The sequence below is a fragment of the Oncorhynchus nerka genome, linkage group LG5 (assembly GCF_034236695.1).
Source record: "Oncorhynchus nerka isolate Pitt River linkage group LG5, Oner_Uvic_2.0, whole genome shotgun sequence".
NCBI classification, from domain to species: Eukaryota; Metazoa; Chordata; class Actinopteri; order Salmoniformes; family Salmonidae; genus Oncorhynchus; species Oncorhynchus nerka.
In genome coordinates, this window is record NC_088400.1 from 9,400,534 (window position 1) to 9,418,772 (window position 18,239).

The 18,239-nt window shown below is 45.7% G+C and overlaps 1 protein-coding gene across 1 annotated transcript in view; it reads left to right on the forward strand.

Annotated features, from left to right (window-relative positions):
* The window catches only part of LOC115121950 (arf-GAP with Rho-GAP domain, ANK repeat and PH domain-containing protein 3-like), a 58,276-nt gene that overhangs the window by 21,214 nt on the left and 18,823 nt on the right, over window positions 1-18,239 (forward strand). Inside the window, exons 5-18 of the mRNA XM_029651098.2 lie at window positions 278-351; window positions 503-739; window positions 6,457-6,526; window positions 6,646-6,766; window positions 7,481-7,772; window positions 8,196-8,395; window positions 10,740-10,825; window positions 11,143-11,325; window positions 13,366-13,516; window positions 14,355-14,459; window positions 14,922-15,075; window positions 15,263-15,365; window positions 16,077-16,275; window positions 18,100-18,163. Coding sequence (XP_029506958.2) covers window positions 278-351; window positions 503-739; window positions 6,457-6,526; window positions 6,646-6,766; window positions 7,481-7,772; window positions 8,196-8,395; window positions 10,740-10,825; window positions 11,143-11,325; window positions 13,366-13,516; window positions 14,355-14,459; window positions 14,922-15,075; window positions 15,263-15,365; window positions 16,077-16,275; window positions 18,100-18,163 — 2,039 coding nt within the window. The remainder of the gene's footprint in view (window positions 1-277; window positions 352-502; window positions 740-6,456; window positions 6,527-6,645; window positions 6,767-7,480; window positions 7,773-8,195; window positions 8,396-10,739; window positions 10,826-11,142; window positions 11,326-13,365; window positions 13,517-14,354; window positions 14,460-14,921; window positions 15,076-15,262; window positions 15,366-16,076; window positions 16,276-18,099; window positions 18,164-18,239) is intronic.

Here is an 18,239-nt window from a genome sequence, read left to right on the forward strand (position 1 = left end):
CATGCGTACCAAATGGCACCCTATTCCCTATGTAGTGCACTACTTTAAGACCAGAACCCTATAGGCTTTCCAGGAAACATCAAATGGTGTCTGAAATGGCACTATGGGCCCCTAGTAGTGCACTATATAGAGAATAGGGTGCTGAATATGGTGCCTTATAGAGAATAGGGTGCCATTTGGGACCTGGGTCTGTTATCAGGTTACAAGAACCCATCAGAGTTATATTGTGTTTGTGGTCACTATGGCTCTCCTGACATTGATGAATGTGTTCTCAAAGGCGGAAAGGACCAGATGTGAAGGAAAGACTGGAATGACAAGAGCGGTGGAAGAGAAACACGGAGAGGATCATGGGTAAGATTATTGTGTCTAGAGGAGTGGATAAGGCTACTGGCTTGCCAATTTTAAACATGCCGTATTCTCACACTAGAGAAACCTAAAGCGGCTGGAGTCAAGATTATTACAAATGCATCAATCAGTTACAGAGACTGTTTTTACAATGCAGGACACCCAAACTCTCCTGGGCCAAACGTCTGTCCCACGCCCTCCACAGTGAGTCCCAGGGCTACAGCACAGTAGGAGAGGCACCACCACCCCCTCTCTGCCTCTCCTTACCCCCCAACCTGTACCCCTCGGAGCCCGATGAGGACCAGACGATATCCCCCTACGCCAGCTACACCTCTCTCTCTGAGCAGACTGAACCCATCATCTGTGGCTGGCTGGATAAGCTATCACCACAAGGGTATGCCTGGTCCTGGTCCTCCTTGCCTTCCTCCGTCTTCTCCTCCCTTCTGAGGAACTGTCTCTGCCTCGTCCTCTCAAACCGGTGTGTCTCTCACTTCTTCTTCCCCACTGTGTTTCTCCAGTCTTCTTGTGTTTCTTGCTAGAAAGTTCATATGCATATATAATAAATATATATATATATATATATATAATATACCTTCAGAAAGTATTCTCAACTGATGTTCGCTTAAAAAAACTAAAATCATCGCTGAGCACATTTCTGGTCTGCTGAGCACATTTCTGGTCTGCTGAGCACATTTCTGGTCTGCTGAGCACAATCTTGAATGTTAATGACAATTCTGTGCAACTTCCGGCGCACGTTTACTGTGAACACTGAGGCTGTACCACTTTAAGTTAGTGTTAACAGTGGTCAGGTGGTCACTGTGGCTATTTGATTATAATGTAGGCCATCAAAAACAATGGAGAAAATGCATCCCATAACATTTTAACATGGAATTAGCTGTTCTACCATTCAGACTACAGGAGCAGCAATGTGTGGTGTTTAATGTAGGTCTACATTCCATCAGACTTTTGAAATCAACATGCAGGGCTTGACATTAACCTGTTTATCCACTTGTCCTTCAGACAAGGAGGTGACTGAACATGTATAGTCTTAACTAATGAGGATAACTCTAGAAAGTTGAAGGAAGTTTAATCTGGTGTTTCTCTCTGCAAGGCAAATATTTCTTCTGTGCGGCAGTCCCAGTTTAGAGGGAAAGTTGCTCACACGCCTTTACATTTTTCCACATTTTGTTGTGTTACAGACTGAATTTAAAATGTATTTAAATTGAGATTTTGTGTCACTGGCCTACACCCAATACCTCATCGTGTCAAAGTGGAATTGTGTTTTTAGAAATGTTTACTTTTTTACTTAAAAACGAGAAGCTGAAATGTCTTGAGTCAATAAGTATTCAACCCCTTTGTTATGGCAAGCCTAAATAAGTTCAGGAGTAAAAATGTGCTTAACAAGTCACATAATAAGTTGCATGGACTCACTCTGTGTGCAATAATAGTGTTTACCATGATTTGAATGACTACCTCATCGCTTTACACCACATACTATTATCTGTAAGGTCCCTCAGTTGAGCGATGAATTTCAAACACAGATTCAACCAAAAAACCAGGGAGATTTTCCATGCCTCGCTAAGAAGGGCACCTATTGGTAGATGGCTCAAAATAAAAAAGATATCCCTTTTGAGCATGGTGAAGTTATTAATTACACTTTGGATGATGTATCAATACACCCAGTCACTACAAAGATACAGGCGTCCTTCCTAACTCAGTTGCCGGAGAGGAAGGAAACTGCTCAAGGGATTTCACCATGAGGCCAATGGTGACATTTACAGAGTTTAATGGCTGTGATAGGAGAAAACTGAGGATGAATCAACAACATTGTAGTCACTCCACAATACTAACCTAAATGATAGTGAAAAGAAGGAATCCTTTAAAGAATAAAAATATTCCAAAATAAGTATCCTGTTTGCAATAAGGCACTTAAAGTTTTTTTTAAATTACACATTTTTACTTATGTCCTGAATACAAAGTGTTATGTTTGGGGCAAATCCTACACCAACAACACATCACTGAGTACCAATCTTCATATTTTCAAGTTTAGTGGTGGCTGCATTACGTTATGGATATGCTTGCATCGGCAAGGACTAGGGAGTTTTTCAGGATGAATAAAGAAACAGTATAGAGCTAAGCAAAATCCCAGAGCCAAACCTGGTTGTTTGCTTTCTAACAGACACTGGGAGACAAATTCACCTTTCAGCAGGACAATAACTTAAAACACAAGGCCAAATATACACTGGAGTTGTTTACCAAGACAACATTGCATGTTCCTGAGTGCCCTAGTTACAGTTATGACTTAAATAGTCTTGAAAATCTATGGCAAGACTTGAAAATGTCTGTCTAGCAATGATCAACAACCAGCTTGACAGAGATTGAAGAATTTTTTAAAAAGAATAGTGTGCAAATATTGTACAATCCAGGTGTGCAAAGATCTTACATGCCGACCACACAGCTCACGTTAAGTGTGCGAGCGCTGCACGATACATTTACACATGTTATTAAATCATCCACACTGCTCACCCACGTCAACGAGTGTCTGCATAACCAGGTGCTAAAAAATAGGACTTGGTTCTATTAGTGATGCTTGACGCACTGCAAGTACCATTTCTCCAACCTCCTCATTGGTTTTTAGGAGCATATACCCATGTGGGTGATTGAAAGGTGAACTGAGGTGTACACTCCATTCCAGTTGGTGGTGGTAAAGCACCTTTTAATGTTGGTTGCCAACCGCCATATAAAGGCTGAACAAGAAGAATCATGAAGGAGGAGAGATGACAAACAAACAAGGTTGACCTTTTTATCTGTGAATTCATTAGTAGAGGACCTTGTGCATTTCAGGTGAAATAACAACCCAATGTTTATATCCCAGGACAAATTAGCTAGCAACAGCAAGCAAGCAAGCAAGCTAGCTAGCTAAATTGGCATGAATGTTTAATGCTTTTAGTCCTGTCCCCAAATTAATATAGTTGGTTCAGAGTTTGTTTTGACAGAATCAACATGCGTGTCCTGATCGCGCGTGGGCGGACAGAATCAACATGCGTGTCCTGATCGCGCGTGGGCGGACAGAATCAACATGCGTGTCCTGATCGCGCGTGGGCGGACAGAATCAACATGCGTGTCCTGATCGCGCGTGGGCGGACAGAATCAACATGCGTGTCCTGATCGCGCGTGGGCGGACAGAATCAACATGCGTGTCCTGATCGCGCGTGGGCGGACAGAATCAACATGCGTGTCCTGATCGCGCGTGGGCGGACAGAATCAACATGCGTGTCCTGATCGCGCGTGGGCGGACAGAATCAACATGCGTGTCCTGATCGCGCGTGGGCGGACAGAATCAACATGCGTGTCCTGATCGCGCGTGGGCGGACAGAATCAACATGCGTGTCCTGATCGCGCGTGGGCGGACAGAATCAACATGCGTGTCCTGATCGCGCGTGGGCGGACAGAATCAACATGCGTGTCCTGATCGCGCGTGGGCGGACAGAATCAACATGCGTGTCCTGATCGCGCAGAATCAACATGCGTGTCCTGATCGCGCGTGGGCGGACAGAATCAACATGCGTGTCCTGATCGCGCGTGGGCGGACAGAATCAACATGCGTGTCCTGATCGCGCGTGGGCGGACAGAATCAACATGCGTGATCCTGATCGCGTGTCCTGATCGCGCGTGGGCGGACAGAATCAACATGCGTGTCCTGATCGCGCGTGGGCGGACAGAATCAACATGCGTGTCCTGATCGCGCGTGGGCGGACAGAATCAACATGCGTGTCGTGATCGCGCAGAATCAACATGCGTGTCGTGATCGCGCAGAATCAACATGCGTGTCGTGATCGCGCAGAATCAACATGCGTGTCGTGATCGCGCAGAATCAACATGCGTGTCGTGATCGCGCAGAATCAACATGCGTGTCCTGATCGCGCAGAATCAACATGCGTGTCCTGATCGCGCAGAATCAACATGCGTGTCCTGATCGCGCGTGGGCGGACAGAATCAACATGCGTGTCCTGACAGAATCAACATGCGTGGGCGGACAGAATCAACATGCGTGTCCTGACAGACTCAACATGCGTGTCCTGATCGCGCGTGGGCGGACAGAATCAACATGCACGCATGCCCGGTGTAGTCAGCATGTTACCCAGAAAGACTCACAGCTGTAATCTCTGGCAATGGTGCTTCTACAAAGTATAGACTCAGGGGTGTTACTACTTTCTGCTTCGTGTCTTTTTCCCCCTTCCTTTTCCCACTGTGCTTCTCTGTTTTTGTGTTTCTTGTTAAATGATAAACAGTTAATATCTCAACTGAGCTCTGCTTATTATTTTATGTGTACAGTTGAAGTCGGAAGTTTACATACACTTAGGTTGGAGTCATTAAAACTCGTTTTCCAACCACTCGTTAAACTATAGTTTTGGCAAGTCGATTAGGACATCTCCTTTGTGCATGACACAAGTAATTTTTCCAACAGTTGTTTACAGACAGTTTATTTCACTTCTAATTCATTGTATCACAATTCCAGTGGGTCAGAAGTTTACATACACTAAGTTGAATGTGCCTTTAAACAGCTTGGAAAATTCCAGAAAAGATGTCATGGCTTTAGAAGCTTCTGATAGGCTAATTGACATCATTTGAGGCAATTGGAGGTGTACCTGTGGATTTATTTCAAGGCCTACCTTCAAACTCACTGCCTCTTTGCTTAACATCATGGGGAAATTCAAAATAAATCAGCCAAGACCTTAGAAAAAAATTGTAGACCTCCACAAGTCTGGTTCAGTAATTTCCAAACGCCTGAAGGTATGTTCATCTGTACAAACAATTGTACGCAAGTATAAACACCATGGATCCACGCAGCTGTCATACCGCTCAGGAAGGAGACGCATTCTCCTTCCTTTTCCTTCGCGAAAAGAGCAAATCAATCCCAGAGCAACAGTAAAGGACCTTGTGAAGATACTGGAAGGAAGGGGTACAAAAGTATCTATATGCACAGTAAAACAAGTCCTATATCGACATAACCTGAAAGGCCGCTCAGCAAGGAGAAACCACTGCTCTAATTTGCAACTGCACATGGGGACAAAGATTGTACTTTTTGGAGAAATGTCCTCTGGTCTGATGAAACAACAATAGAACTGTTTGGCCATAATGACCGTCGTTATGTTTGGAGAAAAAGGGGGAGGCTTGCAAGCCGAAGAACACCATCCCAACTGTGAATCATGGGGGTGGCAGCATCATGTTGTAGGGGTGCTTTGCTGCAGGAGGGACTGGTGCACTTCACAAAATAGATGGCATCATGAGGCAGGATATATTGAAGCAACATCTCAAGGCATCAGTCAGGAAGTTAAAGCTTGGTCGCAAATGGGTCTTCCAAATGGACAATGACCCCAAGCATACTTCCAAAGTTGTGGCAAAATGGCTTAAGGACAACAAAGTCAAGGTAATGGAGTGGCCATCACAAAGCCCTGACCTCAAGCCTATAGAAAATGTGTGGGCAGAACTGAAAAAGAGTGTGCGAGCAAGGAGGCCTACAAACCTGACTCAGTTACACCATCTCTGTCAGGAGGCCTACAAACCTGACTCAGTTACACCATCTCTGTCAGGAGGCCTACAAACCTGACTCAGTTACACCATCTCTGTCAGGAGGCCTACAAACCTGACTCAGTTACACCATCTCTGTCAGGAGGCCTACAAACCTGACTCAGTTACACCAGCTCTGTCAGGAGGAATGGGACACAATTCACCCAACTTATTGTGGGAAGCTTGAGGAAGGCTACCCAAAATGTTTGACCCAAGTTAAACAATTTATAGGCAATGCTACCAAATACTAATTGAGTGAATGTAAACTTCCACTGGGAATGTTTTGAACAAAACAAAAGCTGAAATAAATAATTCTCTCTACTATTATTCTGACATTTCACATTCTTAAAATAAAGTGTTGATCCTAACTGACATAAAACAGGAAATGTTAACTAGGATTAAATGTCAGGAATGAAAAACTGAGTTTAAAGGTATTTGGCTAAGGTGTATGTAAACTTCCCACTTCAACTCGTATATTTTTATTTTTTTTTTTACAGCAGTGGTATGACAGTCTGATCATTTTTCTATTTGGCATTCTAGGAACTATGTATTCCAGAAACGCTACGTGAAGTTTGATGGCAAAAATCTGCTGTACTTCGGCAGTGAAAAGGTAGGCCTTTTTTTCCTGAATGATGGACTGTATCACATTTAGATTGAGATAATCAGCGTTGTTCATTACAATATTTGTTTCTTTACCAGTATTTCTCCTCTTTTACTATTCTCTCCAAGGACCCGTACCCCAAAGGAGTGATTCCTCTGGCTGCGATACAGATGGCCCGCATGGCCAAAGACAATAAATTTGAGATAGTGACAAGTCACAGGACGTTTGTCTTCCGGGCTGATAACGAAGGTAAACAAAGCACTTAACAACAACAACAACAACAAACAACAAGCAATTAAAATCTCACACACAAGCAACTACAGACATTAGCTGTCCCAAAATTCCCATTGCGGATTTGAAAGCATTGGATAGGTGTTATTAAATCCAAGTGTCCTAGTGCGTACTTTAGAAGAAGTGTCCTAGTGCGTACTTTAGAAGAAGTGTCCTAGTGCGTACTTTAGAAGAAGTGTGAAGGATTGGGGATTCAGCTATAGAAGCAGAAAACAACCTATGTGATAACCTCTGTTGGACAAAGGTTGGACCCAATAACCCTCTTTTCTCTCTGGAGACTCCAATGACCCAAATGAGAAAAATAGTCTCTGAGAGACAACATGGTATCAACATGGTATCAGTTACTGTCACAATCTCATTGTAAACACATATTGTTTATGACTTTATTTTAGGCTACTGATTCCTCTGGTATTTATCTATTAGGAAATTATTTGGTATCAAAAGAGTTTTCTGGTACAATTGGTAACTGACTGATACAAAAGGATGCTTGGTTTTGAATCCAAACGACACAAACAATTATTTCACATATTGTCATTGTGTAATTACCATTTTACCATATCATTTCATAGTAAATACCTGCTCTTTTCTGTACCATTTTTTAAAAATTTAATTTAATTTTAAATAATACAAATTGTAAAACCAACCATTATCTTTCTACCTGTCCCCTCTCAGTGCAGAGACATCAGTGGTGCAGTACCCTACAGGGGAGGGTGAAGGAACAGCTTGTGTTCGGGCGCCCTCACTTCGGTCCTGGCAGCCACTGTCAGAGGAGTGGTCCTCTGGAGCTCAAAGGGACCAAGTCAAAAGTCTACGTGGCCATCAACACAGAGCAGGTCTGGCTGTACAAGACTGAGCAGTGTTTTAGGAATGGGATTGGAATCACGCTGATCGAGGCCAGAGGAGCTACGATCAGAGACGGCAAAGGAAAGAGCTTTGACCTCATCACACCTTACAAAACATTCAGGTTCGTATTTACTGACATGGGAATAACACTTATATACCGTTTTTCTCTAGTTTTGTCAACAAATACATTCTGTTCATCATTACTCGGGGCTCCCGGACTTCCACCCGTGAGTCCCATAGGGCGGCGCACAATTGGCCCAGCATCGGGCGGCAGGGTAGCCTAGTGGTTAGAGCGTTGGACTAGTAACCGGAAGGTTGCAAGTTCAAACCCCCGAGCTGACAAGGTACAAATCTGTCATTCTGCCCCTGAACAGGCAGTTAACCCACTGTTCCTTGGCCGTCATTGAAAATAAGAATTTGTTCTTAACTAACTTTCCTAGTTAAATACACTTCCTACACTGTTGTTTTTTTGAATCCCTGACAACAGAGACCATTGTGTTTGATTGATTGAGCCAGAAGAGTTTTTGATTGATTGTCCCTGTAGTTTCACAGCTGAGTCTGAGCGGGATAAGAGGGACTGGATGGAGGCTGTACAGGAGTCCATAGCAGAGACCCTGTCTGACTACGAGGTGGCTGAGAAGATCTGGTCCAACAGGTTCAATAAGCTCTGTGCTGACTGCCAAGCAGTTAACCCTGACTGGGCCTCCATTAACCTCTGTGTTGTCATCTGTAAGAACTGTGCAGGTGAGACAGCGTTTCCCCTACTATTGTATAGGTGGGGCGGGCTTCAGTATAGGTGGGGCGGGTTTCAGTTTGATGCCAGAGGGCCTAGCTGCATTTGGGTCCCATCTGGTGAGTGTGACTGATGAGATAACTTAGACATTGGCAGCTATTGGCCAGGTGTCTATCAGCCCATTGTCATGAGCCACAACAGTTTCATTCCCACCTGTGTTGTTTAAGTCCACCTGTGTTGTTTAAGTCCACCTGTGTTGTTTAAGTCCACCTGTGTTGTTTAAGTCCACCTGTGTTGTTTAAGCCCACCTGTGCCAGGTGAAGTGAAATGTTGCTCTGGAAATGTTTTTCAAATGGACACATAATTTCACTGTGTCGTGGTTCTCTCTAGCAAGGCAGCGCCTGAGTGTCCTGTTACCAACATTGTCTCGTACCAGTACCAACACTGTCTCGTACCAGTACCAACACTGTCTCGTACCAGTACCAACACTGTCTCGTACCAGTACCAACACTGTCTCGTACCAGTACCAACACTGTCTCGTACCAACACTGTCTCGTACCAACACTGTCTCGTACCAGTACCAACACTGTCGTACCAGTACCAACACTGTCTCGTACCAGTACCAACACTGTCTCGTACCAGTACCAACACTGTCTCGTACCAGTACCAACACACAGTACCAACACTGTCTCGTACCAGTACCAACACTGTCTGTCTCGTACCAACACTGTACCACCAACACACTGTCTCTCAGTACCAACACTGTCTTTCTCGTCTCGTACCAGTACCAACACTGTCTCAGTACCAACACTGTCTCGTACCAACTCTGTCTCGTACCAGTACCAACACTGTCTCGTACCAGTACCAACACTGTACCAACACTACCAGTACCAACACTGTCTCGTACCAGTACCAACACTGTCGTACCAGTACCAACACTGTCTCCACTGTCTCGTACCAACACTGTCTCTACCAGTACCAACACGTACCAACACTGTCTTTCTGTCTACCAGTACCAACCAGTACCAACACTGTCTCTCGTACCAACAACAGTACCTGTCTCGTACCAGTACCAACACTGTCTCGTACCAACCAACACTGTCTCGTACCAACACCAAGTACCAACACTGTCCAGTACCAACACTGTCTCGTACCAGTACCAACACTGTCTCGTACCAGTACCAACACTGTCTCGTACCAGTACCAACACTGTCTCGTACCAGTACCAACACTGTCTCGTACCAGTACCAACACTGTCTCGTACCAGTACCAACACTGTCTCGTACCAGTACCAACACTGTCTCGTACCAACACTGTCTCGTACCAGTACCAACACTGTCTCGTACCAACACTGTCTCAGTACCAACACTGTCTCGTACCAACCAACACTGTCTCGTACCAGTACCAACACTGTCTCGTACCAACTCTGTCTCGTACCAGTACCAACACTGTCTCGTACCAGTACCAACACTGTCTCGTACCAACACTGTCTCGTACCAGTACCAACACTGTCTCGTACCAGTACCAACACTGTCTCGTACCAGTACCAACACTGTCTCGTACCAGTACCAACACTGTCTCGTACCAGTACCAACACTGTCTCGTACCAACACTGTCTCGTACCAGTACCAACACTGTCTCGTACCAGTACCAACACTGTACCAACAGTCTGTACCAACACTGTCTCGTACCACACTGTCTCGTACCAGTACCAACACTGTCTCGCCAACACTGTACCAACAGTACCAGTACCCACTGTCTACCAACACTGTCTCGTACCAGTACCAACACTGTCTCGTACCAGTACCAACACTGTCTCGTACCAGTACCAACACTGTCTCGTACCAGTACCAACACTGTCTCGTACCAGTACCAACACTGTCTCGTACCAGTACCAACACTGTCTCGTACCAACACCAACACTGTCTCGTACCAACTCTGTCTCGTACCAGTACCAACACTGTCTCGTACCAGTACCAACACTGTCTCGTACCAGTACCAACACTGTCTCGTACCAGTACCAACACTGTCTCGTACCAGTACCAAACACTGTCTCGTACCAGTACCAGTACCAACAACACTGTCTCAGTACCAACACTATCTCGTACCAGTACCAACACTGTCTCGTACCAACACTGTCTCGTACCAGTACCAACACTGTCTCGTACCAGTACCAACACTGTCTCATACCAACACTGTCTCGTACCAGTACCAGCACTGTCTCGTACCAGTACCAACACTGTCTCGTACCAGTACCAACACTGTCTCGTACCAACACTGTCTCGTACCAGTACCAACACTGTCTCGTACCAGGAGAGTGATTTATGGAGGTCTTTTGTCCCCTTTCCCCTGCAGGTCAACACAGAGGTCTGGGGACTATGGTGTCTAAAGTACAGAGCCTGAAACTGGACACCAGCGTGTGGAGCAATGAGATCGTGCAGGTGAGAGGAACGAGAAGGCTTCTTCAGGGAGAAGGAAAGGGAGAAAGTCAGGGGAAATGCTCACGTTTATTTTAGTTAAGTGGCAAAAAATATATTTTCCGGGAGACTGAAAATGAGTTTGTTTTGTTGTGTATCAAGGACTTCTCACCATTTTCACCTCCAACAAATCCATTATATTGGAACAGAGTTGAAATGTTTTGGACATTTTTAAGTTGAAAGTCCGATGATAGACTGAATATAGTCAGGACCTCATGAGTTCTGATTATTCTGTGTGTTTTTTTGTTGTGGAAACTGTCATGTGTTTGTGTGTTCGTCAGCTCTTCATAATGTTGGGGAACGACCGAGCCAATGAGTTCTGGGCGGCCAGGTTATCTCCAGCTGACGAGTTACACCATGACGCCACACCGGACCAGCGGAGAGAGTTTATCATCCATAAGTACCGTGAGGGGCGCTACCGACACCCCCACCCCAACTTCAACACACAGGAGGAGCTGCTCAAGGTACAGGAACACCATTGTTTAGCTTTCAAATGTTCAGCTGCTATAAGAGGATCGAGGGGAAAGGGGGATACCTAGTCGGTTGTATGTACAACTGAAATGTGTCTTCCTGCATGTAATCCAGCCCCTCTGAATCAGAGAGGGGGGGGGGCTGCCTTAATCGACATCCACGGCGCCCGAGGAACAGTGGGTTAACTGTCTTGCTCAGGGGCAGAACGACAGATTTTTACCTTGTCAGCTCAGGGATTTGATCCAGCAACCTTTTGGTTACTGGCCCAACGCTCCTAGCCGCCAGGCTACCTGCTGGTTACTGGCCCAACGCTCCTAGCCGCCAGGCTACCTGCTGGTTACTGGCCCAACGCTCCTAGCCACCAGGCTACCTCCTGGTTACTGGCCCAACGCTCCTAGCCGCCAGGCTACCTGCTGGTTACTGGCCCAACGCTCCTAGCCGCCAGGCTACCTGCTGGTTACTGGCCCAACGCTCCTAGCCGCCAGGCTACCTGCTGGTTACTGGCCCAACGCTCCTAGCCGCCAGGCTACCTGCTGGTTACTGGCCCAACGCTCCTAGCCGCCAGGCTACCTGCTGGTTACTGGCCCAACGCTCCTAGCCGCCAGGCTACCTGCTGGTTACTGGCCCAACGCTCCTAGCCGCCAGGCTACCCAACGCTCCTAGCCGCCAGGCTACCTGCTGGTTACTGGCCCAACGCTCCTAGCCGCCAGGCTACCTGCTGGTTACTGGCCCAACGCTCCTAGCCGCCAGGCTACCTGCTGGTTACTGGCCCAACGCTACTAGCCGCCAGGCTACCTGCTGGTTACTGGCCCAACGCTCCTAGCCGCCAGGCTACCTGCTGGTTACTGGCCCAACGCTCCTAGCCACCAGGCTACCTGCTGGTTACTGGCCCAACGCTACTAGCCGCCAGGCTACCTGCTGGTTACTGGCCCAACGCTCCTAGCCGCCAGGCTACCTGCTGGTTACTGGCCCAACGCTCCTAGCCACCAGGCTACCTGCCACCCCTATGTGGTGTGTTGTATAGGCTATATTCTTATCATAAACCCTTATTATTTGTCTACAAGGTGTACGAATGGAGAACATTTCTAGTTTGTTATGAAATAATAATTAAATTACTATCTGTCTCGGCTGGCTGCTCTGTCTCAGTAAAAACAGCCGGCTGGCTGCTCTGTCTCTCAGTAAAAACACACGGCTGTCTGCTCTGTCTCTCAGTAAAAACACACGGCTGTCTGCTCTGTCTCAGTAAAAACACACGGCTGTCTGCTCTGTCTTTCAGTAAAAACACACGGCTGTCTGCTCTGTCTCAGTAAAAACACACGGCTGTCTGCTCTGTCTCAGTATAAACACACGGCTGTCTGCTCTGTCTCAGTATAAACACAGGGCTGTCTGCTCTGTCTCAGTATAAACACAGGGCTGTCTGCTCTGTCTCTCAGTATAAACACAGGGCTGTCTGCTCTGTCTCTCAGTATAAACACAGGGCTGTCTGCTCTGTCTCTCAGTATAAACACAGGGCTGTCTGCTCAGTCTCAGTATAAACACAGGGCTGTCTGCTCAGTCTCAGTATAAACACACGGCTGTCTGCTCTGTCTCAGTATAAACACACAGCTGTCTGCTCTGTCTCAGTAAAAACACACAGCTGGCTGCCCTTACGGGAAAAAACACATGAATTTCACATGTTTTTCTGTAAGGGTACACATTTTAGACTAGATGCTATTGGTGGTAGTTTTAGTACCTGTAAGCTATACTAGGGTTCAAGTTACGGCTATAGCTGCCTGTAGCTGGCATGCAGCCAGACATTTATCCCAACAACAATGACATGGAATGTGCTCTGAAACTAAAACAATTAGAGAGAGTAGATGAAAGGGAGCCAGTTGAATGGAGAGGGGACTTTTTGGAATATAGGCTGAATGTCCCTCTCCCTGTGGCTGTGGATACTTTTAGTGGTACGTCTGTGTGTGTGTGTGTTGCGTCACCCTAATATGTCCTCTAATGCTTCCCTCTCTGTCTCTCCTCTCTCTCTCTCTACCCTGCAGGTTCTGTGTACTGCTGTGACCGAGCAGAACCTGCTGAAGACAGTCACCCAGATCTTTACCGAGGCAGAGGCTGTCCGAGCCCGCCTCGCTGCCTCTAATGGATCTGACAAGCATCTGTCTCAGGAATACTCCCTCCCGCAAGGCACCTCAGGTAAGACCGGGGACAGGATTTATTTGCCTGCTGGACTTTTTGTGCATTATGTGACTATTTTGCGACCGTGCAGTATAATGTAGTGTGCTCAGCAGCTCTCTGGAAAAAGCTTTCAAGTCATTACAGCATGGTTCACGGTTTGATAGAGAACCCAGAGCTTTTGTGATGAAACAGTTTGGTCTTCCTCTGTGTGTTGACCTCTAGTGTTGTAAGAGTAAAATATCTCTGTTGAAACAGCACAACTAGATATCTCTGTTGAAACAGCACAACTAGATATCGCTGTTGAAACAGCACAACTAGATATCTCTGTTGAAACAGTATCTCTGTTGAAACAGTATCTCTGTTGAAACAGCACAACTAGATATCTCTGTTGAAACAGCACAACTAGATATCTCTGTTGAAACAGCACAACTAGATATCTCTGTTGAAACAGCACAACTAGATATCTCTGTTGAAACAGCACAACTAGATATCTCTGTTGAAACAGCATCTCTGTTGAAACAGCACAACTAGATATCTCTGTTGAAACAGTATCTCTGTTGAAACAGCACAACTAGATATCTCTGTTGAAACAGTATCTCTGTTGAAACAGCACAACTAGAACACTGGAGGGAAAACTTATTTAGAAACTTAATCTACATTTCAATTCATAACCGTTCATCGCACGTCTGATCATTTTATAACGCATCATCTTGTAAATGCATTTATTCTGGCTTATTCATGACTCTTTCTGAAGTACGACTTAATGTTTTGTCCTGTTTGCCTAGACCCCAACATGTTTTTCTTGGGAGTGTCAAAACCAGTTATTTTTCCCGTCTATTCCTCCCTGTTTTCTCAGACCCCGGTGTGTATGATGAGATTATGCAGGCCGTGCTGCACTCCGGCTACCTCTACAAGTCAGCCTCAATGAACAAAGGGACATTATCCAGGAAAACCAGAGAAGGTAGGCGTGTGTGTGTGTGTGTGCGCGTGCGCGTGTGTGCGCGTTGGCAGGTGCTAACAGCACACCACTTGGCACAGATTGAATAGAGGAATACTGCCTCCTCAGTAACATCAGCATAAAGGCCTATAGAGAACAAAGCACTTTATACGACCAAACACTGACTGGGCCAATACTGTTCTGTTAGGAAATACACTACTCACTGTTAGTGGCTGGAGTCTCTACAGTAAAATCAGAGTTTTGTGATTTAGAAAGTTACTCATAGTTACTTGTAGTTTATTTCTCTTTAAAAACACAGCCCATCATAAAAATCCCTAATTTGAATTTTTAAAGGGACCAATATTTCCAGGCTTCTTCACGTTTGTTTCGCTCTAATAGCCGAGGGATGAGCGTGATTATGAACTACGGCAACATTAGACTATTGTAGAAAGAAACGTCTTATATTTTTGCTGTTATTCCCCCCAGATTTCCAGAAGTACTGGTGCACGGTGGAGAGGTCTCTTCTGTTCTACGAGTCTGACCGATGTCCTGATCCTAGCATGAAGATCAACGTCAAAGACATCGTCTGTCTGGGGGTCAGCAGGCCGGACTCCTGCAACAACAACGGCTTCATTGACAGGTTAGAGGACCAATCATGGCACAGTAACTAATGTAGGCGGCCAATCACACTGTCTCTTTCAAACACGCACGTGGAGAAAAGGTACATTTAGCATGAAATGGTTATATCACTGCCACTCAATGTACAGGTGTCTACAAACTAGTGTTGATCTAATGCCCTTCACGTATGTTCCTGGGTGTTGTTGTAGGTTCCTCTATACGTTTCAACTGTACCTGTCCTCAGAGAAGCTCTATCAGTTTGGATTGGAAACTCCTGATGCGCTGCAATGTTGGGTCAAGGCCATCGGAAAGGTATGAGATGACTTTCTATCCCCAAAGAGTGCAATGCCTGCACACTGATACGGCCAATTCTCAGCTTTACTGGTGTAGTTAGAGCTCTTCCAGCTCACAACGTTGTAATGTCCCTCTGCATAAAGCCCCCCTTTACAGTGAAGTGTGCCCTCCTTTCTAACCAACACCGTCTATGTACTGTACAAGCCTGGGATGTGTCTGTTCAGTGTGCCCTCCTTTCTAACCAACACCGTCTATGTACTGTACTAGCCTGGGATGTGTCTGTTCAGTGTGCCCTCCTTTCTAACCAACACTGTCTATGTACTGTACTAGCCTGGAATGTGTCTGTTCAGTGTGCCCTCCTTTCTAAACAACACCGTCTATGTACTGTACTAGCCTGGGATGTGTCTGTTCAGTGTGCCCTCCTTTCTAACCAACACTGTCTATGTACTGTACTAGCCTGGGATGTGTCTGTTCAGTGTTCCCTCCTTTCTAACCAACACTGTCTATGTACTGTACTAGCCTGGGATGTGTCTGTTCAGTGTGCCCTCCTTTCTAAACAACACCGTCTATGTACTGTACAAGCCTGGGATGTGTCTGTTCAGTGTGCCCTCCTTTCTAACCAACACCGTCTATGTACTGTACTAGCCTGGGATGTGTCTGTTCAGTGTTCCCTCCTGTATTTGAACCACTTCCTGTGTTGTCTTCCTCTTCCTGTGTTCTCTTCCTCAGGCCGCCACACCTTTAAGCTGCCACTGCCTGCTAGCGAGGGAGTTTGAGCGGGTGGGAGTGCTGCGTTACAAGGCCATGCGAGACCCTTCTCAGTGGAAAGAGGGATATTTTGTCCTTCAGAAGTCTAACCTCTTCATCTGCCCAGGGAACGACGGAGCAGCTGAGGACATTATCAACCTTAAACGTCTGCAAGAGCTCAGTGAGTCTCCTGTCCTGACCAAAGCTTTACTGGCACTGTGTGGTAATGTACAGTTTCGGCCAAAAGTTTTGAGAATGACACAAATATACACAAAGTCTGCTGCCTCAATGGAAATTTGCATATACTCCATGTGTTATGAATGCTATGAAGAGTGATCAGATGAATTACAATTAATTGCAAAGTCCCTCTTTGCCATACAAATTAACTGAATCCCCCCAAAAACATTTCCACTGCATTTCAGCCCTGCCACAAAAGGATCAGCGGACATCATGTCAGTGATTCTCTCGTTAACACAGGTGTGAGTGTTGACGAGGACAAGGCTGGAGATCACTCTGTCATGCTAATTGAGTTCGAATAACAGACTGGAAGCTTCAAAAGGAGGGTGGTGCTTGGAATCATTGTTCTTCCTCTGTCAACCATGGTTACCTGCAAGGAAACACGTGCCGTCATCATCGCTTTTCACAAAAAGGGCTTCACAGGCAAGGATATTGCTGCCAGTAAGATTGTACCTAAATCAACCATTTACCGGATCATCAAGAACTTCAAGGAGAGCGGTTAAATGGTTGTGAAGAAGGCTTCAGGGCGCCCAAAAAAGTCCAGCAAGCACCAGGACCGTCTCCTAAAGTTGATTCAGCTGCAGGATCGGGGCACCACCAGTACAGAGCTTACTCAGGAATGGCAGCAGGCAGGTGTGAGTGCATCTGCACGTACAGTGAGGCGAAGACCTTTGAACGATGGCCTGGTGTCAAGAAGGGCAGCAAAGAAGCCACTTCTCTCCAGGAAAAACATCAGGAACAGACTGATATTCTGCAAAAGTACAGGGATTGGACTGCTGAGGACTGGGGTAAAGTCATTTTCTCTGATGAATCCCCTTTCCTATTGTTTGGGGCATCCGGAAAAAAACTTGTCCAGAGAAGACAAGGTGAGCGCCACCATCTGTCCTGTGTCATGCCAACAGTAAAGCATCCTGAGACCATTCATGTGTGGGGTTGCTTCTCAGCCAAGGGAGTGGGCTCACTCACAATTTTGATTAAGAACACAGCCATGAATAAAGAATGGTACCAACACATCCTCCGAGAGCAACTTCTCCCAACCATCCAGGAACAGTTTGGTGACGAACAATGCCTTTTCATGCATGATGGAACACCTTGCCATAAGGCATAAGTGATAACTAAGTGGCTCAGGGAACAAAACATTGATATTTTGGGTCCATGGCCAGGAAACTCCCCAGACCTTTATCCCATTGAGAACTTGTGGTCAATCCTCAAGAGGCGGGTGGACAAACATTAACCCACAAATTCTGACAAACTCCAAGCATTGATTATGCAAGAATGGGCTGCCATCAGTCACGATGTGTCCCAGAAGATAATTGACAGCATGCCAGGGCAGATTGCAGAGGTCTTGAAAAAGAAGGGTCAACACTGCAAATATTGACTCTTTGCATCAACTTCATGTAATTGTCAATAAAAGCCTTTGACACATATGAAATGTTTGTAATTATACTTCAGTATCCATAGTAACATCTGACAAAAAAATATCTAAAGACAGTAGACTTTTGTGGAAATTAATATTTCTGTCATTCTCAAAACTTGTCGTTCTCTAAACTTTTGGCCACAACGTTTGGTAACTCCTCACATTTTCTGGATAAACTGCCAGTAAAGGCGGTACTATAGTCATTCAAAACCCATCCGACTATAAAGAAAAAGCCGACTGCCAGCTTGGTCATGGACATTTCTCTGCCTTAACTACCCCGTTTCTTGGAGCAACTGTCTGCTGATGAGTGATTTTGGTCCGTCTTCCATTTGTTCTGTGTTTGTCTCCTAGGTATTGTAACTGAGAACCAAAACCATGAGAAGAAGGAAATTCTGGTTTTGGTTGAAAAGGGAAGGTTGGTTTTCAGTCTCTCTGCCTTTTCTCTTTTTGTCATTATACAAGCCTTTTCTCTTTTTGTCATTATACAAGTG